The sequence below is a fragment of the Brachypodium distachyon genome, chromosome 2 (genome assembly GCF_000005505.3).
Source record: "Brachypodium distachyon strain Bd21 chromosome 2, Brachypodium_distachyon_v3.0, whole genome shotgun sequence".
Classification (NCBI taxonomy): domain Eukaryota; kingdom Viridiplantae; phylum Streptophyta; class Magnoliopsida; order Poales; family Poaceae; genus Brachypodium; species Brachypodium distachyon.
Window position 1 is genome coordinate 37621108 of NC_016132.3, and position 26147 is coordinate 37647254.

At 48.7% G+C, this 26147-nt stretch overlaps 2 protein-coding genes across 2 annotated transcripts; one reads left to right on the top strand and one right to left on the bottom strand.

Moving 5' to 3' along the window:
• Nucleotides 1-9571: 9571 nt before the first annotated feature.
• LOC100839806 (UPF0769 protein C21orf59 homolog) lies at nucleotides 9572-11812 on the top strand. The gene is made up of 5 exons (XM_010233474.3): nucleotides 9572-9931; nucleotides 10055-10131; nucleotides 10981-11110; nucleotides 11386-11483; nucleotides 11562-11812. The coding sequence occupies exons 1-5, from the start codon at nucleotides 9754-9756 to the stop codon at nucleotides 11595-11597; spliced, it is 519 nt and encodes a 172-aa protein (XP_010231776.1). The 5' UTR covers nucleotides 9572-9753; the 3' UTR covers nucleotides 11598-11812.
• A 2900-nt stretch (nucleotides 11813-14712) lies between these two features.
• Nucleotides 14713-16292, bottom strand: LOC100825603 (probable membrane-associated kinase regulator 3). Its single transcript, XM_014898459.2, has one exon. The coding sequence runs from the start codon at nucleotides 15889-15891 to the stop codon at nucleotides 14956-14958; it is 936 nt and encodes a 311-aa protein (XP_014753945.1). The 5' UTR covers nucleotides 15892-16292; the 3' UTR covers nucleotides 14713-14955.
• Between the last annotated feature and the right edge of the window lie 9855 nt (nucleotides 16293-26147).

The window sequence follows — 26147 nt, forward strand, 5'->3', positions numbered from 1 at the left end:
CAGCGAAAAACATCGCAAAACCACACTCAACCGCCGACCGAGCGATGCCCCCTCGGAACGGCCGAAGGCCATGAAACCCAACTCTCCCATCAGCCTACGCTCCATCAGAACAAGGACGACGGCCCAAGGTCCGTGCTCAGCCGCCGCCCCAATTCCCGCAAAAAAGAGAAGAAGGGAGGCCAGAGGGAGGAGCACGCAAGCTGCTCGGTCAAATGACCGGCACCCCGGACGCGCCCTCGCCAAGTCCACATGCCCTCTGTTCCCGCTCCGCGCGTATCTACGCCCTGCCGTGCAGGTGTTCGCCCTCGCCGGGATGCTTGCCTCCACGCAGGTCGTGCCCACGGTGCACCATGCGCGTGCTCGTGCCACGACAAGCGGGCTCCCACGGGCCTTCGCCCTCGGGGCGCGGCCACGCCGCGCCGTGCCTGCGTCAACATCGCGCCCCGTTGAGCACATGCTCGGGACATACCCCGCCGTGCAGGTGTTCTCCCTCGCTAGGATGCTCGCCTTTGCGCCGGCCGTGCCCACGATACGCCGTGTCCGTGTCAACGTCGCGCCCCGCAGAGCACCTTCCCGAGACACATGTCCCCATGCACGTGTCGACGCCAAGAGGGGGCCCATGGCCCGTCGGCCTTCGGTCCTGCCAGCGAAGAAATGGGCTGGAAGGGCTGCGCACATCCGCCAGCCCATACTGCAGAAAAAAAGGAAGGAGAAGAAAGAAGGGGAGGGATGGCCGCTCGCAAGGTGTTCGGTCAAATTACCGGCACCTCGGATCGCGCCGCATCGCATCCACGCCTCGTCGCGGGCGGCATCCGAGCCTCGTCGCGCCCGGCTCCACGCCTTGTCACGCGCCCGCATGGCGCCCCGCTCATCCACGCAATACCGCATGAGTGACCAAGTCGCGCCGTGTCTCGACTCGGGGTGCCCCACCATGCACAACCAGCTCCATGACGTGCCCAGCCTCGTGCTCAGTTGTGCCCATGCCCCACTCTTGCCCCAAGGGTGCTTGACAATTCGCCCTGAGCAGCGCCTTGGCGTGCCGCAACACGCCGGTCGTTCCCGCGCCACGCCGAGCGCGCCCGTGCCCTTCGTGCACATCCACACCTCGTCATGCAAGCGCCCACGCCGAGCCGCGAGCACCCTCGCGACCATCAGTTCCTACCCACAAGGTGCTTGACCGAATGCCTAAAGCCGTTGCCACTCGGGAGTTTGCCCCTCGTCGCGCCAAATGATTCTCCCGGTAAGTTTGACAGCGGTGAAGAAAGGGCATCAGCCACCACTCACCTAGGCAGGGACAAAGGAGCACCCGAGAACCTCCTCTCCGTGGCACAAACAGCAAACAATGCCGACACCTCTCAAAGCCAGGTCTCCGCTGCAAACTCAAATCGAACAAGGAATCGACGATCTTCAGCGAGGCACGGACGACGGTCGACCTCGGCGAATTGGCTAAGTGCTCACGAAGAGCTCCTAATTGTCACCGGCCTCGTCCCGTCCTTCGGATGCCGCCGAGCTTGTCTTCGGCATCGGAAGGGGAGGAAACAAGGGTGGGCAAAGCTCCCAGAGCTCCCCATAGCCCCGTTTTATAGGCCAGACATTGTCCCTTGGCGTTCGAGTCGAGCCAATCACCAATCAACACCTCGCTGACAGAAGGACAGTACACAGGCTGGAGACTTTTCAAAGAAAGGAGGAAAAAGAGAGGCAAAAGTGAAAAGATGCTCGGCTCGGGGAAGAGGGGAACCCGTGCACGCCTTCATGGCCCTGTCGTGTGGCCGCCAACGTCTCCTGGAGTGACGAGCTTGCCTGCAAAAGAACAAAAAGAAAGAAGAGGGAAGGCCGAAGCCTTTCTCCCGTACGAAGGAGGAGAAGAGCGCAAGCCATCGGATCTAGGGCTTCGGTGCGCCCGCAGCCATCCGGTCGGGCCACATAACCCGTGAACCGGTACGCAGGCCGGTCTGGCTAATTGAGCCTTGGTCCAACTCTGAGCCGAATAAAAAAAAAAGAGGGCCTTCTCGGGCCAGGTCGGGTCCAGCCTGCACGTCCGAGAAGCCCGCTGGGCGAACACGGTCCACGAGGCCGGTGCGGCCCTAAAATTGCATGCCCACGTAGGAAGGAGCCCACGACTCGGGAATTGTTCGCGAAAAGGTCCTTTAGGGCACGGTAATTTCAGATCAAGCCCCTGCGGCACTGAAGATTAACGCCAAGGCCCCCGAACTTCCTAGAAACCCGCAGAAGAGCCTCCAAGGCCAGAGTTTTGCGAAAAAGGCCTTCATGGTCATGGTTTTCCACAAGGAAGACCGGAAAGACGTCCGTTTCTTTGGAGATAGACCTCAAGACAAACAGAGCTTTGCAAAGGAACCCACCAAGGTTTGGTTTTCTCGTAGAGAAACTTGCCTAGCCGGTGGTTCTCCACGCAAAAAATCTAAGGCCCTAATTTTCTGCAAGAAAATTCTTAGAAGCCTTTAGGATGCATAAAACCTCACAAAACCGCAGTTTTGTGTAAAAAGCCCACCTAGGCCTATTTTTCTCCTCGAGAAAAATTACCTAGCCGGTGGCTCCTCTCGCGAAAACCTCGAAGGTCTCAACTCCGCAGGAAAAGCTTCCAAACTACAAGTATCTCGCATGATAGCCCACCTAGGTCTAGTTTCCTTGCGAAACCTACCTAGCCGGTGGCTCATCCCAGGAGTTACATGGGCATGACCCAAATTTCGGAGGAAAAGTCCCAGCATGACATCAACGCTGAGGTTGACCCGAAGGCATTCTCAATACCTCCGGCTCAAGGGGGCCACTGTTGTGATATAATAAAATCCTTACATGGGCCGGGCCGTAATCCTACGTAGCAACGACCAAGTCAACGAATCCCAAAGACCGATCAAATCGCCAACAAGGCATAGCCATGCCAACTATGCGCCGGTCAAAGGAGTCAACGGGTCAAGCCTCCCATGCCATGGTCAAAGGAGAAGAAGAGTTAGAGTAGGGCCAAGAAAGGTGTAGGGGTGGGTTTACCACTTTGCCCTCACTTTCCCTCTCCCTCAAGGGTAGCCATGGTCTTTTGTCATGGACCCCTAGGTTATAAATACTCCCCATGGGGGCATGTATCATTCACTCTCCATTGGAATAAGATCAAAGGGGAGAGCGCTAGAGCAACCTAAGGAGCCCGCTCTCGAGTGCTTGGGTCGAGCCTAATCTCGACTCGACCTCGGGGACGCGACTTAGGAAGCCTAGTTTCGAGGTTCCGGGCCGTCTAGTACGACCTCGACTCGAAGTAGAGGGATCGGGTTAGAGTCTCGAGGGTATTCCAACCTCGCTACTAAGATAGGACTAAGTCGTACCCGCAGGGTCGACCAAACCTATTAAAAAAATATCGACGTGTCAACTTACCCAAGTGTACGGGGACCTTCACTATAAGGCCGGTGTACACGCCCTACATACAATTCTCGCACTCGTGCCATCGAGCATTGGCACCCCTTACTCCTGTTGTTTTCTAGAATAACAACAAATTTCATTATACATTTTCACTGGATACTCTTTTGTTGCTGCTTTTCACTCGTGTATGTTAACGAAAAATTTCCTCAACAATCCACGTATGTTAACTAAAAATGTCCGCAACAACGTGCGGGGCATCATCTAGTTCTATAAATAGACAGGGACCTAAGCAAAACATACAAATATTAGGGCTAGGGGGCAGGGCTCCGACTGGTCCCTGATGCACCAAAGAAAAAACTCATTTGGTAAATGTTCACTCAAAAATACTCTTTTAACAAGACGTTTTAGCTAGTCAATTTCACTTGTCAAAGCATCTTATAAAAAAGGGAACGCACGTTCGCTCTCTAGTCCTACCGCGCGACGGGTTAAAGTTGTCACCACCACATAACTATAATTGTCACCGTTACTGAACTAATTACTGAACTAAAGTTGTCACTTACGCAGGGCAAGTTGCCACTATAGAGATAAAGTTGTCACCGCGACACATGGTGCGACCGCAGCCATGTTCTTGCTAAACGGACGAACAGCAGAGCATTCGCTCCAGGAACGAAAGAGAACACGTTCGCGCTAATTTTTTTAAAATAATACGAATTTTTTAATCATTTTCAAAAATAATATGCGTTTTTCAAAATTTACAAAAATAATGCGGCCTCAGCCTGGGCGAGACCGAATGGGCCCAGTCGGCCTGGCCCATGCTGATTAGGCCCAATCGGCCTGGCCCACGCCGATTAGGCCCAGTCGGCCTCGGCCAGGTCGGCTGCCGAGCGCGCGGGGCACCCACCTGCCAGTCGGTCTGGCCCAGGCCGACTGAAGCCTAGTCGGCCTCGCCGTGCCCGACTGCGGCCTGGTGGGTTCCGGGCCGGAATCTTTCCCTTTTTCCTTTTTTCCTTTCCCTTCCCATCTCTCCCATGCCCGAGCGAGCCCAGCCACGCCCCCTGCTTCTTCCTCCTCTGCTCGTTCTTCTCTTCTGTTTCTTCTTGTTCTTCATTTCCTCCTCAAATGCCCCCATTTTCTAGCCCAAATTAGTGCATTGTGATCCCATTTAACCCACAAAATCACATCCCCTACCTAGTTGGCACCCAAAGACACCTCGATCTACTGTTTTCATTGGCCATGTGGAGCTAATTTTGTGGTGCAAAGTTGGAGCAATGGTGGTGGTTTGTAGGAGTTTGGAGGTGGTGGTGCTCATCCGGTGACCGTGAGGCTGCTCGAGGTTGGGTTCACACGCTTCAAGGGTAAATCCTAATCTCTCGCGTATTTATCCTATAATGTATATGTTTATGAGGATACGTGTGTACTGCTTCAATGTATATGTTTTGATTGGAGCAATGGTGGTGATGCCAGAAGTATGTTTTAGCGTTTGGTAGTGCTCATTATTTCGGACAACAGTTAATGTCGTACAGTTTAATTTGACGCGTATTAATATTTTTAATATGCCGTACTGCTTAGTATTTGACGCGTATTAATATTTTTAATATGCCGTACTGCTTAGTATTTGACGCGTCATAATATTTTTAATATGCCGTACTGCTAAGTATTTGACGCGTATTAATATTTTTAATATGCCATACTGCTCAGTATTTGACGCGTCATAATATTTTTTATATGCCGTACTGCTTAGTATTTGACGCGTCTAAACATTTTTTTAGGCATTGAGATGTCCTGTGTAGTGAAGTTTGTTTTTTACTACGGTTCCGGTACTGTCTTAACAACCAAGCACGGAGCTGATTTAAGTCAGTTTAAGTATGTGGAGTTGGATCTAACCACCCCTCAAACATGGACGTTTAGTCAGCTGCAGGAATGGTTGGTAGGATGTTTAGCGGTCAATCCTGAAATATACACCGTCCGTGTGAAGCATTGTGGATCAAGTCAAGTTCAAATATTTTCTGGGTTTTGAGGCTGATAGACCAGACATCAAAGTGGGTGCGCTAGTTAGAAAGTTGCAAGAAAAGGGGAACTACACCTGTCGCCTTAATCCAGGTTGTCGCTCATGAGACCAATCGAGCTGAAGGCGAGGGTGAATCAAGTTATGACTTGTCCAATGCAAACTCTGTGTCAAATGCCGGAGGTGGTGGTTATGAATCAGGCCAGAGCTCCGGGGAAGTAGGAGAGGATGAGTACACTGGCGAGGCAGATGCGGACGAAGAAGATGGTCACTTGCAGAACGAGATGGAGGATGAAGATATAGATGGTCGTAGTTCTTATGACGATGAGTCTCATGAGTCGGACGAGGAGGAGGTGCCGATTCCTGCATCATGGAATCAGCACTTCTCTTCAGCTATGACCGTGAACGATGGGCGCGACTCTGCATGGCAATATCATCAGAACAACATTGCGAAGGGTGCCAGATTTCCTGACAAGAAACATCTGCAGGATGCCATAGTTGCTTGGGCAATGTCCACGCAAAGGGTTATCAAAACAACAGTCTCTTCACAAAAATATCTTACAATGGACTGCGAACAAATAGATTGTCTCGGGAGGGTGCATGGCTATGTTCCTAAGTATGACACAGATTGGGTTGTGAGTGACTTGGTGTTGCACACATGTGTCATTCCCAGTATCCCTCAAGACCATCGTAACCTCTCGTCGACGCTTCTTGCTCGGTTGCTTTACACGGAGATAGTGGAGAGCAAAGCAATGGAAGTGAAGGCCATCATGCATAAGGTCAGGGTAAGGTTTAAGTACAACATTTCGTATGGCAAGGCTTGGAGGGCAGCAGAGGGCTCTTGAGGAAAGATTTGGTTCGTTTTTCGACTCGTACGACTCTGTTGTCCGCCTCCTCCATACACTGCAAGCCCGTAATTCAGGCACCTATGTCGACATCCAACACTTCCTGCACCCAGAGTATCCAACTGTGAGGGTGCTGCAACGACTGTTCTTCACTTTCGCTGTATGCGTCCAAGATTTCCATCATTGTCGACTGGTGTTATGTGTAGATGGCACTTTTCTCACTGGCAAATACAAGGGGCAGATCTTGACCGCCATTGGTCAAGACGGCAACAATCAAATCATTCCGCTCGCATTTGCTTTCGTGAAGGGTGAGAACACTGAAAGCACCGCACCGCCATTGGTCAAGACGTCAGCAGGAAGCACCGCACCCCCGACACCACCCGCGTCCACGTCTACCAAAGCAGTCGACGCCCAGGCCACCTCCTCCTGAGCAGGCCGGAGGTTCGTCGTGGCACCAGCCGCAGTCTTCTTTCGACTATTGGCACCAGCAGCAGCCCTCTTTTGAGGCTGGAGGTTCGGCGTGGCAGCACCAGCAGAGTTCCAGGATGAACTTCGAGTTTCGTCCAAAGACCCAGCCACAGGGTATGTATACTTCTATCTATTGTGTTCATTTCCATGACTGCTACACAATTGTAATGCTAAGTACTTTCCCACATGCAGGAGCCTACGGGCATCAGTCGTCGTTGTCCGAACCCTCGTGGGGTAGTGAGCAGGATCACGCTCAAGGAGAGGACTATTCTGTCCAACACAGCTGGATGTTCAGTACTCCGCCACCAGACCCCACACAGGAGGATACACAGTATTGTGAGGATGGGTCCGTGATTCCTCCGTGCAACGTAGTGCCACCTCATAGGTATGGCTGGACCACGCCACAGGCACCCCCGGAACACCGTCCCAGACGCCGTGCCTGATATTTGGATGTAGGTCCTATGTATGAGACATATTTCTACCGATGTATGAGACATATTTCTACCTATGTATGAGAGAGACATGTTACTAATTTCGTCCCAGTTCGTCCCATGGAACTATCCTATTGTCTACCTTAAAATCACCGGCTAACCACAATAGCTCTCGGGACATACCTGACCAAAATCTACGATCATCTGGGAAGCCGGATGACATCTTCCCAGACGAAATGGTGAGACTGCACTTCAATACCATGGACGGTCTTTTATAGTTACAGAAGATACAAATAGATGGGAAACGGTGGCGGGAAAATGAGGCGGGAAACGCTGGCGCGAAAACGAGGCGGGAAACGCTGGCGGAAAAAGGAGGCGGGAAAACCAGGCGGGAAACGGTGGCGCGAAAAGGAGGCGGGAAACGGTGGCGAGAAAACCAGGCGGGAAACGGTGGCGGGAGAATGAGTTTGAGAGCCTATAAATACCTAATCTCCGGTAGTCATCCAAGCATCCTTCCCACTACTGTTTTTCCCAATATTCCAGTGTCCCCTAATGAGTTTACCTTGCTCCGACCAAGGCGAGAGGCCAAGGAGGATGAAAGATGCAATGTTGCCTCGGGGGGTGGAACATCTCAGGTGTTGGTGCGGCAATCTATGCAAGGTGAAGGAGGTGACAGATTTTTCAGATAAGCTGGGCATGAGGTTTTTCATGTGCGCGAACTATGCGTATGAACCACCTGTCCCGGTTTCGCCGTACGACAAGCCTCCGGTAAGCACATGTAGGTGTTCTAAAACATGTTTTCTGTGTCATATCAGATTTGTAACAGTAGGCTTTTTTGTAGTCTCCTCCGCCCCTATGCATGTGGTATCGTTGGATTGACACAGAGATGCCGGATTGGGCGGTGGAAGAGATCAAAACAAGGTCCCGAAATGCATGGCAGCGTTTCCACGTGGAGGAGCGTGCGGAAAAAGCTGCAGCCCAGGAGAAAGAGGAGCAAGAGAGAGAGATGAAAGAGCATAGGGAGGAACAACGTCGTTGGATTGACGAAGCACTAAGGAAAAACAGGGAGAAAGTGCTTGAGATGCAAGAGGAGGAACGAAGGCGCAAGGATGCTCGTGAGGCAGAAAGAGAGAGGCAAAGAGAAAGGGCCGCCGTGGCAAAGGCTGCAGAAGAACGTGGCGATACGAGCGGAAAATGGCCTAAGTGGACTCAGTAGTGCTTGTGTTTCTAATGTATTTGCTATCTTTAATTATGTCCAATTGCGGTATTACCAATGTATGTTAATTTAGTCGTGCCTTGGTTCCGTAACCAGCACATTATCGATATATGTTAATTTATCCAAATGTCAAGTCTTTCAGTTCAAACAAACCGCAAAGAATCGACACAGAAATTGTCCAGCAAATTATCGATATATGTTACTCTTTATCCAAGTTGTCAAGTCTTTTAGTTCAAAAAACCGCAAGGATTTGAGACAAAAAATAGGCCTCGGCCGTGTATGCGTTGATCATGCAACGAACTAGAGGCTAAGAATAATTACTTTCAATCGGATTCGGCGTGTTACTTTTATCCATGTTGTCGAGTATTTTAGTTCAAAAGACCGGAAGGATTTGAAGAAAAAAATGGAATTACTTCGAATCAGCGCAAGGATCCGAAGAAAAAAATGGAATTATTTCCAATCGGTCTGGCCCAAACCGACTGAATCCAGTCGGCCTGGCCCAAACCAACTGGGCCAGTCGGTCTGGGCGAAGCCAACAGGGCTTCGGTCGGCCTGGGCCAGGCCGACTGGCGAGCGAGGGCCCCGCGCGCTCAGCAGTCGGCCTGGCCGAGGCCGACTGGGCCCATTCGGCCTCGCCCAGGCCGAGGCCGTATTATTTTTGTAAATTTTGAAAAACGCCTATTATTTTCGAAAATGATTAAAATATTCGTATTATTTAAAAAAAATTAGCCACGTTCGCTCCTTTAAATTCGGATAAGAAAACCGTAATACCAATATTGCGGTTCGCAGGCCAACATGGTTTGAACTAAATACGAACCCCTTTCCCTAAAAAAAAATATCTACTCTCTCCGTTCCTAAATACTTGTCGCTAGCACTAAAACAACGACAAGTATTTAGGAACGGAGGGAGTAAATACTAACCCCTTCTCACGAAAAATACAACTATCAAGCAGACCATCCGTGATTTTGAAGCCCAAAAGACGATTCTGAGACGACCTCGACGTAACTTTTATTTAAAGAAATACTTCCTGCGTCCCAAAATAAGTGACATGGATTTGTATTATACTCTCTCCGTCCTAAAATAAGTGTCGTGAATTTGTATAAGATCTTCTGCAGATTCAGGACAGTTATTTTGAAACGGAAGAGTACAATCTACGTCACTTGTTCCCGGAGGGATTTCTTTTTTCTTTTTCTGTCCAGACATCTCCAGGCCTAGGTCAATACAGCAGTTTTGCCTAGGCATGCAGCCCGGGGCACGAACAAATCTCAGGCTTTACTTTTTCCGCGGCTATTGGGTTTTCCGTTGGGACGGGCCCCCACATTGACCACGTACGCTTGGCCGGCCGGTCCATCTCCCCGAGCCGGAGGGAGCGAGAAGCTTCTAGAAGATTCGCGGCGATCAAGCAAGCAAGCACTGCAGCACGACATGGTGGTGCTGCACGTCAAGTCGACGACGACCTCTTCCTCGTCGTCGCCGGAGGAGATGGAGATGGAGTTCCTGCACGAGTGCGCCGCCGCCGCGGCCGTCGCGGACGTGGCGGCCGCGCTCGCGGGCACCGCCGGCCTCCAGGCCCGCCTCCTCTCCCTCTGCCGCCGCCTCCGAGGTGAGATAGATAGAAATTTCGGCACCACGTTTCCCTCCGCCGCTGGAGACGGATTAGCGGATCGACTCGAACTTACGCGCCGTGGACTCGTGGTTGCTGCTGCTGTTGCTGTTGCTGTTGCAGATAGGTGCCCGGATGGGAGTGCCGGCGGCGGTGAGCTGGAGAGGGCTCTGTCGGAGGCCGAGGCCTACGCTTCCAAGGTCAGCCTCTCGATTCGATGCAGGAGCTGTTCAAATCAGATGCCATTAGATGATCTAAAAACCAAAAAAAATTCAGATGTCATTATTTTTTCCTGTTTCGTCGATTTGTTTGTGGGGATTGCATTATCAGAGCATTACTGTCTTGTATGTTCGGGAGTTCAAGTATGTCACCTGATTTGTTCAAAAGAAAAATTACTTAATACATTGGGCTCAGTACTCTGTACACTAACCTTACTACCTTAGAATTAAGCTCAATGATGTGGAATTGGAGACAGGTGTGCTCCCTTTTATACTAGTAGTATGCTCCTAGTGCCTACTGCTGCATCATGTAAATTGGACTATATTGTTGTATGATAAGATGAGACTGCACCTCTCAATAACAATTAACAAATAATTACTCGTGCAATTATTGTACGGACATCGCAATACGGTTGGTTTTACTGGAAATGGGGTGACACGGATGTGTGCTGTGTGTATGCGTATTGATGAAGTGATGCCGCTACTATGGTCGAGGCTTTCCTGGCCTTGATTTCATTTCTGAAGAGATCCCGCTTTACGTTTGGGGAAAAGAGTCATCCATTGTGCAATTATTGTTTCTGAACAGGTCCAAGTAATTTGCTTGGTTCTTGCTATTTATTTCTAGATCGGGATAGGGAAAGCAAAGTTAAATACCTCCTCTCTTTATATCAGTCAAACAAAATTATTTAAGGATTGTATTGTATGATGTAAAACTAATTTAACGAGCATGATCAATTTCAAGAGCCTTCAACTACATGATTGCCCTTGCTGGGTTGTTTCTGTTCAAGATGTTGATATCTGTCTGAAAAATCTGTCTGAATCTTAATCCAGGAACAAGTGCGGCATAACAAATTCCTGTCCCCTCGTGCTCTAAGAGAACATATCAAGATCATTGAAAAGATAGCTGCTAATGCTCTACATGAGTCTTCGGAGGCATTGTGTCTGCAACAGCCAAAATTAGGTAATTCAAATGAGTTTAGGTAACATGGATGCAAATTTGGAAAACTGTAGTGTAGATATGGTAGTCCTGGAGAAAGATTGAAGTGCACACTAGATAGGTTATTTTCATATTTTCTAGTTTCACTGAACTATCTGAATCTTTGAAAAGTGTATATCCAATTTTTACTAGGACTAATTTCATCCCTCAAGGTGACAAAGTTTTACTGAGTTTAAATGTATTTCTCCCTTTTCTTGGGGACACGGGATATCATCTGCTTATCATTCAGTTCGTGACAGATGAAAAGCATGACAAGGTACCACTTTGGTGGGCTGGAAAAGAGCTAGCCATGGACAAGAAGCTATCTGACTATATTGGAGTTAATGACAAAACAAAGGTAGCATGCAACTGTACTGCAAGATATTTGTTTCAATTCATGATTGGTTATTTACATTTTCTGTACTAATTTATGCAGATTGTCGTCATCCTGAAGCGCCCAATGAGCCTTTGAGAGTGCTCCTGTCCTATGTTGATATTGCATGGTTTTTCCTTTGTAGTAGTTTATGCAAGTATGCAAATTATCCCCTTGTAAGCTGGTTTTCATTTGCATGAGAAAACAAGCAATGTCCTGTTCTCAGATGAATGTACCATGTACCAATTGACAAGTATAAACAGCTTAAAATCATGACAGTATAATAATTGGCTTCTGCTTATTATAATATTCAAGGTATTTGCGGGTATAAAGTTGTGAATGGAACACTTGAAGATATGAACTCCACACTACGGGAAAAAAAATTACATTTCTTGGTAAGTGATCACCATGTCATAATTCTGTGAGGCTGAGAGGACAATGGAGTCAGATGATAGACAGGTTCATTCTGGAATTGTTTGTCACTTTGTTGTTTATAATTGTGTCCTAATTTGATTTGTTTAGAGAATCGTGTTCAGAGAAGTAGTTCAACTTGTCTAGTATAGCAGCTGCTGCCTACATGATGGGGGACCCTCAATATGCTTGCGCACTTTATCTTCAATCTGGTTGAACTTTTGCTGTTGTATTTAGCTTCTGACTTCTGGGGCTTACTTGTCTTCATTTGCATGTCCCTTGAGTTCCTATGAACACACACACTCTGAGGAGCAAAAAGTGTAGCCTTTTTTGGATATCTAGGTTTCTTTGTTAGTACAGTAGACTATGTACCACATTGGGGGAACTTCGCAAACATATTAAACAGGTGCGTTTGAATCTTATGATCTTATCTTTGTTCATGACTTTCCCTCTGAGTACATTTTTCTTAATATTTCGTCATTTGTGGCATATTATGGAAAAATATGTATGGTTCTGTGACTTTAAAACTCTGATACGTTTTGCAAGAATACGTGGGGTTCTGCCAAACCGATTATGGATTGAGAAACCGAACACTTGCATTGCTGCAATCATGGAGCTTCCAATTGTGAAATTCTACACGTGACATATGGCCGGTGCTGCCAGAATGCAATTCTTGGCGTTTACAGCTGGAGGAGTCAGGAATCAGGAAATGTTACCCGTGGGAAACCAACACTGTTCAGTGACCGGCCAAGTTACAATGATTTTGGCATGTCTGTCACTAAAGATCGATTAACCTGTACTGATCTTGGATTCAACAAGTGTTGTGGTGAAGATGGTGCCCCCTGTCTACAGGTATAAATCCTTTTTTGTCAGATCCCTTGTCTTCTACCTGTAGAAACAACCATACTTACAATTTAATAGTACTATTGCTCTCATCACATGACACATTGGCTAAGTAGGTTGCGTGGAGCATTGAAGCCTGCCCTGCCATGCAGTTGCATTTTACTGTGCTATACTAGTCTACTGTACTGTCATCAACATAAAGAATCATATCTTGATCCATTGGTTCAGTGAAATGTTTAAATTATGTGTTCTTTCCATAGCTTTGACCTGTCAGTCAAACTATCTGCTCCTCCTGCTGCAATGCAACGCCACCAGATGCTAACGGCCTAACAACAGCAACTCTACTGTTCTTCTGCTTCATCTTCTGCCACTCCATGGGTTTTTTCAGGTTTGCAAACGCTCTGATGACCCGCACAATAATAAGCAGCACACTTGGGGTTTATTTCCGAATCCTGAGGATCGTTTTCAATCATTATACACGATCGCTCGCCAAGGATGCGCACGAACCAAAGCAGCGTTGCCAGTAATTGCCAGCATATGAGGAGGCCCTTTTCCAGTTGTTTGTTGCGATTGGAAATCTCTCACCTCACAACTTTTCCCTTCCTCTTGAGCAACAGAAAGGTGAAAGCTTTTTCCGATGGCCACTTGAGCCACCCAGTTCTGCTTTCCTGCTCTACCTCTGGGAAGATTCTTTGGTTGCATCCAATTCCAAGATGCTGCTGTTAACCCTGTAGCTTCAACAGTCACTCCCAGACACAGAGACGGTGAAAGGAGGGAATCTCGTGTGTTTTATGCCCTCTTCTCTCATCACAGCTCGTGCTCATCCGGGGCCTGTGGTAATGTGGTTCCGGCTTATTGTGGTTGCATGACACATCCCAATCAGAAGATGGACAAGCCATGGTGGAGGGGAGAACTGGGAACTGGCAATCATCTCACCCCAAAGCTGCTTGCCTTTTGGCCACCCTATTGTGTTGTGTGGCTTTGTCAGTGACCCAGTTGCCGATGCTAGCTAGCTAAGCTTGTTTCAGGTATCTTCACTTCACATCTTTTCAAAAAAGATAAGGTGTATCGCAGGTTTACAAGTTGCCCTAGTACAACAGAAATATTCAAATGATGTATTGAATGGTCTGTTTGTTTTGTTTAGACAGTCATCACAATTCCATTTCTATAATATAGTTAGTAGAGTGCTCGTAACTAATTATGTTTTGCTTTTAGGGCATCTTTAAATCTTTAACGAGAGGTACTACATGGGTACCAAAAAGATAGTGACAAATGTGGAGGAGAAATAAATACCACAACTAAGTAGTGGTTACTTAAAGAAGTAACAGCTACTACACGGATACCAAAAAAAAAAGAGAATGACACGTGGGTCCATCAAAAAAAATATGAATAAAAAAACACATTAGAAAAAAAAGAACACAAATTTAATATCAGGAGATGCCCTTATGCTACTCTAGTTAGATGTGCAGATGGACAGTCATCTTAGATAAAATTAAAAAAACTTTGGAGGAGCACTACATTCAAAGGCATTGATTGTGTATGCTCAACGGAAAGCAAGCATTTTCCATGGAGTACTTGACAAAGCCTTTGTTTGGAAGGCAAGGAAGGCATGGCGAGATGCAGCAGGGCAGGGTGGAGCAGAAGTTTGGCAGAGAGAGACATGGAGAGTGGGCAATGTATGCAAGGTAGGTGAAAGCAATTGATAAACCAGATTGGAATGAATATTTTGCACAGGAGGGCATGGTCAAGTATAGTGTGTACTTTGAGTGGAATCAAATCTGCCACCAAGTCAGTGCCACCCTAGCACCATTCATCAGCACAGTACACCTTGCCCCCACAATGGAGTTCATATCATAGGTGGTCTAGGTAGTAGCAATGCTATGCTTCATTTGCTTCTCAACAAGGACCTGTCTCTCACATGTAAAATCAAAGCTGAAAACAGTTAGTAAATGGTACTCCGTACTGGAAATGAATATTGATCATTTGGTCCAAGCACATGAACAAGGGCAAGAACCAAGAACAGACACTGGAAATCAAAGAGAAGCACTTGATTCCTCACAAGCAATTCACAGACACATTTGCATCATCTTCACAAGCATCTTCCTCCCCAAAACCAGAAAGAAAGAAGGAAAAGAATGAACAGAAAAAAGAAAGGAGATTTTCTTCCTTTGATGTTTGATCAATCGACCTCCCATGGTATCTGTCAGCCCCTGCACATCATCTCCTGCCTCTCTTGCGCCGCCTCATTGGCGGCGGCGGCGGCGGAGGAAGAAGAGGAGATCCTTGGGGTGTTGGCCAGGGAGTAGAAGACCACGCCGCTGGCGCTCCTCCTCCCCTGCTGCAGCTGCTGATGAGACCTCTTGCAGTGGGCAATGGCGCCCTGGATGGCCCCCTCCTCCGACCCGGCGCTGCTGCTCCGCTTCAGCACCGGCGTCGCCGCCCTCGCCCGGAGGAAGAACCCTTCCGCGTTGCCGCAGGACGGCGTCGACGACGACGAAGAAGAAGACGACGAGCAGAGCGGCGAGGTCCCCGGCGGCGCCGCCTTCGTGGCCACCACCAGGCGCACCCGCCGGATGATGCCGGAGAAGGACCTGCGGTGGCTGCTGCTGCAGAGCTCGTCCTGCTCCAGCACGCTTGATTTCTCCCCGCGGCCGCCGCAGCCGCCATTGACGATACCACCGAGGTCGCTCGGCTTGGCCAGGAAGAAGAAGGACTTGATGTACTCCCTCGACGCCCACCGCTTCATCAGCTTCAGTCTCCTGGACCAGAAATACTTCTTGCCGCCCGCCTTGGCTTCTTCGTCTTCATCGTCGTCTCCTACCTCTGCCTCAGCCGCCTTGCTCGCGCTCGCAGCGGGCGCCGCCGCGATCTCCGGCACGCGCACCTGCTGCTCCTGCAGCAGCTTCTGCACGAGCTGGAGCCGCGGCGGCAGGTGCAGCGGCAGTAGCTTGCCCCTGTAGAACAGTTCGTCGGCCGGCGACGCGTAGGCGGCGGCGGTGGCCCTACTGTGCTTGCTTGCGCCGGCGCCGGTGCTGGCGCTCTGGAACTCGAACTCCAGGAGCGAGCATTGGGGCGAGGAAGGGGTGAGGTCCATGTCGATGTAGTCTTCCTGGATCACCATCGTAGGGGCCCTCGCCATTGCCACTCTGCTTCAAGCTGCAATCTTTGGAGTTTGGACTGATGAGAGGGGGAATGGAATGGTTTATAGGGGTTTTGGGAGTCTGTGTTTTGTTGGGGTTGGTTTGGTAGGGGAATGCAGCACCAACACAAGAAATGCAAAATGCAAATGCAGAGCAGAGAGACAGCAATGGTAATGAGGGGAAGTTATTGAGGGGGGCTGTGCTGAGGTGGCACTGGAGCCTCTGTCTCTCTTCCTGCAGAAAAAATAATTGGAAATGGCTCTGCTGAATCATCTTGCTCTGTTTGGTTCATTTTTGTCCTTTACTGTTCCAACTCCCGAGTTTACCGGTTTTTCATGGATGTTTGGAACCGGGAGAGCTGAACTGCTTTGTATAGATGCAGCTCCTTTGATTAACACAAGAGTATTTATTTATCTTACATACTGTACTTCTTTGATTAACACTAGTTTCTCATGGATGGATTCCTCGTCTGCTTTTGGAACCAGGAGGGTTGAACTGCTTGGCTAAACTTGCTCTTGTGTAGGTTGATTAACACAGGAGTATTTATTTATCTTGCATGCTCCTCTGCTCTTGTGTATATTTTCAGGCAAGAGAAAGAAGAAGGGAAATGTTCCGGTTAATGGCAAGTCCCATCCATTCAATTCAACCAAGGTTTATCTGGTGTATCTTGTGCTTTGCTGCCCAAAGGCCAGAATGGTAATGATCGGAGAGCAGCAAGCAAAGACAGGATATGCTGGTAAATATAGATAGAAAAGTGGTCAAAAGACGTCAAAGATGCGGCAGTTTTTAAGACGGCGCGCAGTAATAAATGAGAGAGCAGCACCCATTGGTCGGTGAGCTTTTTCCAAAGGCTCTCTCTCTACCAACAACAACAAAGCACACGCTGCACACGCCACACCACATCATGGCCTCACCACCATTTTAACCATTTTCTCTCCTTTTCACTGCAGTACTACAAACCATCATTAACCATTTTCTCTCCTTTTTACTGGAGTACCACTACTGGTTGATGAGTCTTCAATTGTGTTCTTTACCTCAGAGACGACTGTCTTGGCTCATCATGTCCTTCTTTGTTTATTACAGTGGGGTTTAAGTACAGTAAAATTTATATTGTGAAAAGTTGCAGGCAAGAGACAGGCAGGCAAGGCATTCATGCGGTCACAACTCACAAGGGGGTGGCTTGTTTGACCAGACTTTCTTTGGCTTTGGTCCAAAAGAAGTTAGCAAGGCTTCAACAGTGAGGAGCTAGCTCTCGGACCAAAGGGGCCCTAGGTATGTGTGCATCCTGCCCTGCTTGTGTGTGTGGGCTCACTTCCACGATGCCGTGTAAGAACTGAAAGAACCATTGTTTGGCATCCTAGTCTATCATTGTTTCTAGAGTTCGTTATATTGGTTGTTCAAATAAAGATTGTTTTTCTTGTTCCGTCGACAGTTTCTTGTTATAAGAATATAGGAGTAGCTCACAGAAAAAAAAAACAGCTTTGCAATAGAATGCATGTGTTAATGTTTTTTTCTCAACACCGAATGGATGAACTATGTTTTGTCCATTTTGATGCTGCTGATTTAACGAGATGTCCAGGTTTTCAAGATCTAAACAAGGCCCCTCCAAAAAAAAACGTGTAGGGTTCTTACAGCAAGGACTGCAAACTTTATGGGAAAAGACTGGCATGCTTAGCCTAGTTTTATACTAATTTGACCCATAAGATTGAGATTCCACTAGGATTCGAGATCGATGACTCAAGTAATGAGATTCTTTTTTTGTACTAGGGTTTAGCAGCCTGTGTTCCTGCGACCTAGGGAAGATACTCGACTACTTTTGCCTACTACCTGCTTTCATCTCAAGCAAATGAGAAGACTATGTTGTAGTGCCAAGTAATATATTGATTTGCCCATTTCACATGGATTCGATGTGGATTCGTGATCAACTGCAAGGCTAATATATTCCAGAGCTTGAATGCTTGCTCTTTTTTGTGTTCTTGTTCGAGTATATTGGAATTGGATGATTTTTATAAATATCTTGGAAGTCGACTTTTTTCAATATCTATGTAAAAATAGGTTTGGTTTAAGGGTGTCGTTCTGTGTTTGTGTTGACTTATTTAATTTAATAACCTATTGGGACTGCATGTGCAAAAAATTGTTGTCGTATTTGGCATCACCATATTTGTGTGAATGTTGTGGCAGATAAACATTGATAAAATTTGGTCACAATACATATGTGCACCTAAACTTGTGATCTGCATACAAAACGTTGTTGGTTTAGGTGCACTCGTGCACTGTTTTTCATTCATCCTTCAAAACAATTAGAATTTGTCATGGCACTCATGCAACATGGAAATTTAAAACTTCAAATAGAAAACGGGCAATCGATACCACAAATTTGTTCTAAATCACCAACACCAATTATGGATCGGAGGGAGGAGAAAATACTACTTCAAGCCTAGTCCAAAACCTAGACACTTATTTTTGATCGCAGGTTACAGATTCTCAAACAAACAAAAAAGTAATACCTCCGTTGTTAAATGTAAGAAATCATAACTTTGTGATAAATCAAATTTGTAGAAAAATTTACCAACATCTACGTCTCTGTTTCTTTACTAAATCCATCATAATTTATATTTTCATAGTATACTTATTTAATATTCTAGATGTTGATATGCTTTTCTATAAACTTGGCCAGATTTAGAACAAAACTATGACTTATTATATTTAGAAACAAAGGTATGATAGTACACTAATACAAAATAACACCGTCAAAACAATATCATTTTAAATTTGGTGATACATTACTATTTTTGTTACATGATACCCATCCTGTTTTTCTATCTAACATTGCATGGCATGCTAGATGCATACCCTGTTAGCGTTGTTAAAAATAATTAAGAAATTCACAACATTTAAAATTGTGAACTTTTGACTTGTAGTGCATGGGTACATGGATGCCTACTGTGTTGAACATGCCATGGCCTAGCTACACATAAAGCTAGTTATAGGCAGTGACCAGTGTAATTGAACTATAGTAAATTGGAAAATTTTGCGCCAGTAGCCTCTTGGCTGACCGTTTTGACAAAAATAGCCCTTTCCGAAATGAATTGTCAAAACAAACCTGGCGGAAGGCCAAAAGGCGCCACGTAGCGCCTTTCGCCAACTGAACATGAGGTCATAGCTTTGTGACAATGGCAAAGACGAAAAAGCCTTAAATTCAATGGCATTGGAGGAAGGCATACGCATGGCTTTTTTAGGCTAATCGACATGCGCAGACTGAAGTGTGGTTAGACTAGCCTAAAAAACCCGCTTTCCTCGAATGGCATTGGATTTAAGCACTTTCCGATCATGCGATTGTCACGAAGTTGCTGAAGCACGCTCAGGTGGCAAAAAGCGCTACGTGGCAGCTTGTAGACCTTCCGTCGAGGGACTTTTGTCAGTTGGTTTTGGACGGGCTACTTTTGTCAAAAACTTTAGCCAAGGGATAGCGTCGCAAAAAATTCAGTAAATTGCAGGGGTTCAGTCGGCAATGAGTAGATAAGAGACGGTCTTCCGTTCTCTGTTCACGTGACGTGAGAGTGCTTGCTGTGCGCGTGCGAGCGCTTCAGTCCACATGCTCACGTGCAAAGAAAGACGTTAAAAAGGTCTGCAGCAGCTGGCAGGCGTCCAGGATGTGCAAAAGAAAATGTCGATAAGGTCTACTAGGCGTCAAGGTGTGGTTGACCGTCTTGGAAATTTTGGAGTTCTCTTTAAACTAATCGATGATTTTAATCATCACCCCGTTCTTATTTTCTGAAGAGACCATAAACTACCCTGCTACCCTGGTAATCTAAAGCCCACCTGACCTCACTCCTTCCGCCCGGTTTAGAAGGTGGCGTAGTAAAAAGAAATCCAGATTTAATTTTGAAAACACCAGTACCGGAACGAAAACACTAATATTAAATACGATACTAGTATCAAGGTATAAACTAAAATCAGAGGAATTATAGTGCATTTAGTGAAGAGACAGAGACGTGAGAAGAACCTTCAATTTGTGAATCATTTCGAAGAAACTAGCATTTTAAAACCTGGACGAAGTGAGTAGAAAACCATACAATTTTATTTGTTATGTCAGTATCGATGATACGCACGCATTTGAGAATTTTACTTTGACCAACAATGAATGTCGTCGTGGTGTCACGGCAGATGTCATAATATGTCTTATGTTGGGGCCAATGGACGAAGGAGGAACCGGAGGAGGGAGGACGTGATTAGAACCACGCACCACACAAGAACATACACAGTTTACCCAGGTTTGGAGCCCTCTAGTTGAGGTAAGACTTCTACTCCTGCTTTGTTGTATTACCCGAGATACCGAGGGCTACAATGGTGCTCCTTGAGCAGTTTCTTAAGGAAGAAGAAGAAGAAGAAGGGGAAAACCCTAGATGACTAAGTGAAGTACCCCTCTCCTGGGAGGGGTGGTGCTCCTATTTATAGGCCGCCGATGTCACACTGACATGTGGACCAAAAGCTAGTCCTATCTTCTACGGGGCCCGACGGGTACGCCCCACGATTCCCTCCGGGTTGCACGGCAGGGGACAAAGCAGCTTTACTTTTCGTAGCGTCAGGCGGCGCGCACTGTAGCCACACGCCGGCCTTCGTCATCGGTCCTTCTTCGACGCGTCACTGTGCAGTCGCCTGGCACCACGACGTGAGCAACGACTGCTTTCCCGTGATAAAGGGGGCGCTGCTTTACTTTGCGCCATATGCTGAGGATAAGACCGTTGACGCATCTCGGCATTAGCCGAGATCAGACTGCTTGTGCTTATCCTGCAATCACATAAGACAAGGTAGATATGCCGCCATACCGTTGGTATGTCGGCCTGTTATTAATTCGGCTCAAGGATGCCGACGTATTTTTCTATGCCGGCTTTGCCCTCGTTATCTCGGCTAGTATGTGTCGTCATGACCCTACCCAGGGTCATCCCCTCGACACTAGTCCCCGAAGCTGTTACGGTCCGGCAGGAAAAGATGTCGGGCCACGACAGTTTCCCAAAACTCAGGCCACCGAAGCCTAGTAGGGCTGAGCCAAGGAAAATGCTGAGACAACCCCGAACTTTCTTAGCCGAGATTTGGCAATTCCGACATATTTAGTCGGCGCGGTATTTTCAACCTTGAGCTAAGATTCCTTTCTCCATCGCGGCCGGCAATAGGAAAACCCGTCTCTGCTGACATCGATGCCACTTGTCGCTCACACTCTGCTTTCTGCTTTAATAACGGGAAGATAATACCCGAAATACTGCCGCCGCGCCTTTTGAGGCGAGCGTGTCGTCCCATTTGACAGGAAAACCTGCAGGCCATTAAGAGGGGGAATTTTGGTTCCCACGCGGAGCCTTATCTCCCCGGATTCGGCGGGATTTACTGCGCCACGTCGCGCAGTAATTGCGCGCGTGCGTCGTTTATGGAGTTAAATGCCCCCATGATCGTGCGTGGCCTTACCGCTGGCCACAGGGATCGTGGGCGCGAAAGATCCGCGCCCCATTACTGCGCGCCGGTTATAAATAGGGGGAGGGCGGGGTGAAAGCCCTTCACTTTCCCCCGAAACCCTTGCTCTCCCTTCGCTCTCGCGCGCCTCACCATTGCCACGAGCTCAGAGCTCTTATGCCGCCGCGTCTCCTAGCTTCCAGCAGCCAAGCTCGTCGCCACACTCTTACGCGCGCTTGCCTGGCTCTCCCCGTCGTCTCTTGCTCGCCTGCGTCCTGCGCCGCCAGCTCCTCACCGGACCCCAAACCTAGATCTGTTTTCAAGCAATAGCCTCTTCTTCCCGCGATGCTGCTGCCGTCAACCCCGCCGTTTAGCATGCCGAGGAGGACAAGGGCTCGGAGTGCGCCGGATGGGAGGGCTCCGACGTGTCTCCGGCGAACATTGAGTGGCTCCGCCGCACCCGGCGGATCCCGGAGGGGGTGGAATGCCGGATCCCCGGCGACGAGGTTGTGCCGACACCCGAACCCGGTGAGTGTGTCGTCTTCGTTGCTCATTTCAAACATGGATTCGCACTTCCGGCTAGCGACTTCACTAGGCAGTTCTTAGACTATTTTGGCCTCCAGCCACACCACCTTCTGGCTAACGCCATTCTCACTCTCTCGGCATTTGTCACGTGTTGTGAGAGTTATCTCGGCCTCTGGCCCTCTATTGATTTGTGGGCCAAGTATTTTATGTTCCGGCCCCAAGTCCTTCCCGACAAGGACAATCCCGGCGCTGCTAAGCCCATGACCCAATGCGGCGCCGCCACCGTCATACCCCGCCGGGGTTCCATCTTCCCTCGTATCCAGGGTCTTGAGTCCTGCAAGAAATGGCTCAAGACCTTCTTTTACGTCAAGAACTCCTCTAACACCGACAGGATCAACCTGCCGGGATTCGTAGTTGGTCCACCGGAGGAGAAGACGAACTGGAAACATGACCCCAAAGACTCTCTTCCGAAGATCAATGAGGTTCATGCCGGCATCATCGAGTTCAAGGAGAACGGGATGACGGCCGATGACCTGCTGGCGACATTTGTGTTCCGGCGGGTATGCCCGCTCCAACGCCGGACACACAAGATGTGTTTTAATAGCAGCCAGTTCGACCCGAACCGGGTTTCAACCGTCCGGCTGGACAAACTCGAAGTCCGGCGCCGAGTTAAAGCGATCGCCAAGACGAACCTGTCCGAGAACTGGGTCTGGGGCATGATTCCGTTCAGCCGGAAGAACCGTGCTCCCCCGGTAAGTTTTTATTTATACATGTCTTCAATTTTCATCCGACATGATTGTTATGCCGGCTTCCATCCGACAATGACTTGTCTCGGCGCAACCTTATACTTTTGTGCAGAGATTTACCCTTCAGCGCAATGAGGACGGGCATTCGCCGGATAAGCGCTTCGGAAGCGAGCGCTTGGTACTTGACCAGGAAGATCCGGACTCAGAGGATCACATGCCGATCTCTCATGCCGGCCCCCGTCGTGTCGTAGGTAATGATTCCCGACCTCCTCTCATAGATATCAGAATACTTATCACCAAGATATTCATGCCTACATTGATTCGGGAACAGCTAGCTCGGATTATCCTGCCCCTGTTGTGGCGTCGGGTCCGGCTGCTGCTACGATGTCGGCCGGCAAGAAGCGCGTCACGGAGACTGACCTTCCCAGGACCTTGAAGCGGAAGAAAACCGCTGGGCGGCAACCAAAGCCAAAGCCCATGGTCACCGGGTAAGATTTATAGCATTTCGATCTTCCAATGTCGGTATTTTTCTTAATCGTCATGAAGGTGACAAACTTTCATTCCTGCAGGGAGGCCCTAATGGCTACACAGTTTCAGACCTGCATTGCGTCTGAGATTCCGGCAGCCTCGTCTTCGCGTGCAGAGCCTTCAACTCAGGCCACGGGAGAGACCGAGACCGCCACAGATCCGACATCTCCCGTCCGGGATGTCGGCCCTGGCATCGACGCTTCGAGCGTCGCACAAGCAGGGACATCTGCAGCCGGGACTTCGGTGGCCGAGACTGCTCCTTCGTTTACGGCGTCTGACACGCATCCACAGCCGCTAGCCACGGATCCTCAACAGCCGGCCACACAACCCCAAGGACCCCAAGCAACAGCAACGCCGCCGCCGCCGCCACCGCAGCCGCAAGCGACTCAACTGCATGAGCCAAGAAGACTAGGAGCTCCGCCATCCCGGCGGGACAAGAGCCTCCGAGTTCTTCCAGCTCGCCATCCGTCCGGGGTACTCAGGGAGTTCACCTTAGGATAGCAAGCGGGCATAGCTGGGGGTCGCTTGGCCAGTATGTGATGGACTGGAATAGCGCCGACAGCTATGAGGTGAACTCTGGCACCATCCAGACAGCGCAGCAGAACGCTCCGGTGGGGCCAGCACGTGTGGCGGCGACTCCGAAGTCGGTGGCGGCCCAGATGTTTCAGGCAAGGGTTGCTCTGTTTGAGTCCAGCCGAGCTGCTGAGGTACAAAACATTCCTTTGAAGTGTTTTACTCTATCTCCAGTATGCATACTCCTAGTCCCTGAGGTTTAGGGCGAGTAAGAATTAGTCGGCCTGAAGCTCATTTTAGAAAACTTCAAACACTCTGCAAAACTTAGAAACTTCAAACACTATTCTCCGAGATTCAGGCCGGGTTTAGAATAGTCAGCCTGAAGCTTAAAAAACTTCAAACACCATTCCCCGAGATTCAGGCCAGGTTTAGAATAGTCGGCCTGAAGCTTAGAAACTTCAAACACTATTCCCCGAGATTCAGGCCGGGTTTAGAATAGTCGGCCTGAAGCTTAAAAACTTCAAACACTATTCTCCGAGATTCAGGCCGGGTTTAGAATAGTCGGCCTGAAGCTTAAAAAACTTCAAACACCATTCCTCGAGATTTAGGCCGGGTTTAGAATAGTCGGCCTGAAGCTTAGAAACTTCAAACACTATTCCCCGAGATTCAGGCCGGGTTTAGAATAGTCGGCCTGAAGCTTAAAAACTTCAAACACTATTCTCCGAGATTCAGGCCGGGTTTAGAATAGTCGGCCTGAAGCTTAAAAAACTTCAAACACCATTCCTCGAGATTTAGGCCGGGTTTAGAATAGTCGGCCTGAAGCTTAGAAACTTCAAACACTATTCCCCGAGATTCAGGCCGGGTTTAGAATAGTCGGCCTGAAGCTTAAAAACTTCAAACACTATTCCTCGAGATTCAGGCCGGGTTTAGAGTAGTCGGCCTGAAGCTGATAGCTATTAACTTGCCACTGCAATAGAATTAAATGTGGATCACCGTCTTGCAGAGCTGCATGAATAAGCGCACCGCCACCTTCAGAGTCCTACTCGCAGTGCACAAGAAACTGGCGGCGAAGCACAAAGCTCTGGTGGCCAAACAGCAGAACAAGAGTAAGTACATTTCCATCGACATAAAAGCTATGTTGAGCTATCTATGTACTGTGAAAACTGATATGTGCTCTCGTATACAGCCGGGAATGATGCTCAAGTGTCGGAGCTCCTGAAGCGCGTCGCAAAAGTGCAAGGTATGACTTATCTCGGGTTTCATCCATTTCAATCTTGGACTCTTGTAAGCAATGTCTTTCAAACAGGGGAGAAAACTCGGCTGGAGGAACAGCACCGAGAGGAGGTGGCCCGGCTGAGGGTGCAACTTGAAGCGCAGGCTGAGGCGCACAAGGCCGAGGTAGTTCAACTTACCTCGGCTCTCTCCACCCAAGACAATGAGAAGATCCGCCTGGAAGTTGAAGTGCAGAAATGCAAAGATCTTGTCGCCAAGGCCGAGGCTCGAGCCACTTCTGCTGAGGAGGAAAAGGCCGAGAACACCCAAACGCTCAACTTGTGCGCTAAGGATCTCGGCAAGATAGATGGACTCTTGGCCAGTAAGTTGCTTTAACTCAAATCCCTTCCGTTGATCACTAAGCCGACAACAATAGTATGCCGAGATTCATTATTCCTCCTGTGTCCTTGTCAGAAAATTTTCCCCACTCCACCGAGAGTGCTCATGCCGCCGTGATCAGAGCTCGCGGAAGAAGGGATCCAGCCAAGGCATTGCCCTCGGAGTACGATGTGGAGGACTACCTCATCAGCATCTGGACCCGCATCAAGCCACTGAAGTCCTTCGGGGTCGACATGCTTAATACCGGCATCCGCGCCTTCCGAGCTCTGTGGCCGGGAGAAGAAGCTCCGAGTGGCATCCCGGAACTAGCCAAGCGTCTCCTGGGGGTGGAGGACCGGCTGTGCGAGTGGCAGGAGTCAGCCGCTCGTGTCGGCGCCGACGAGGCACTGTCGTTCGTACTTTCTTGGTACGACGGCATTAACCTTGATGTGCTGCAGTCCATGCGTGTCGGCACGCCCTTCCTTTCGGACCCGGAGATCATCGCGAGACATCAAGAACAGGCCTACTCCTTCATCCAGTATGCTGACGTGCATAAGTTTCTGGAGGGTCCGATATCAGACGCGGACGATGAGGCGGCCGAGGAAGAAGAAGAGGAAGTCGACGAAGAGATTGTGGTTGAGTCGGCTTCCACCGTGAGAGATGCTCCAAGTGCCGACACCAATAATCCTTTTGTTTGAGCCTAGTCATGTCAGAACAAACTTTTAAAGCTATTAGATCCCTGGGATGCCGCGTGCAGATGTAAACACTTTGAAGTACTTTCAGTTATGATGCACGATACTTTTAACTTGCTTATGCCTTTTTAATGATCGAGTTCCCAACCGAGTCCCCGAGTTTATTTATCTGTTGGTAAAATTGTATGACCTCGGTTCTTTGTCTCCCTTGCCGGC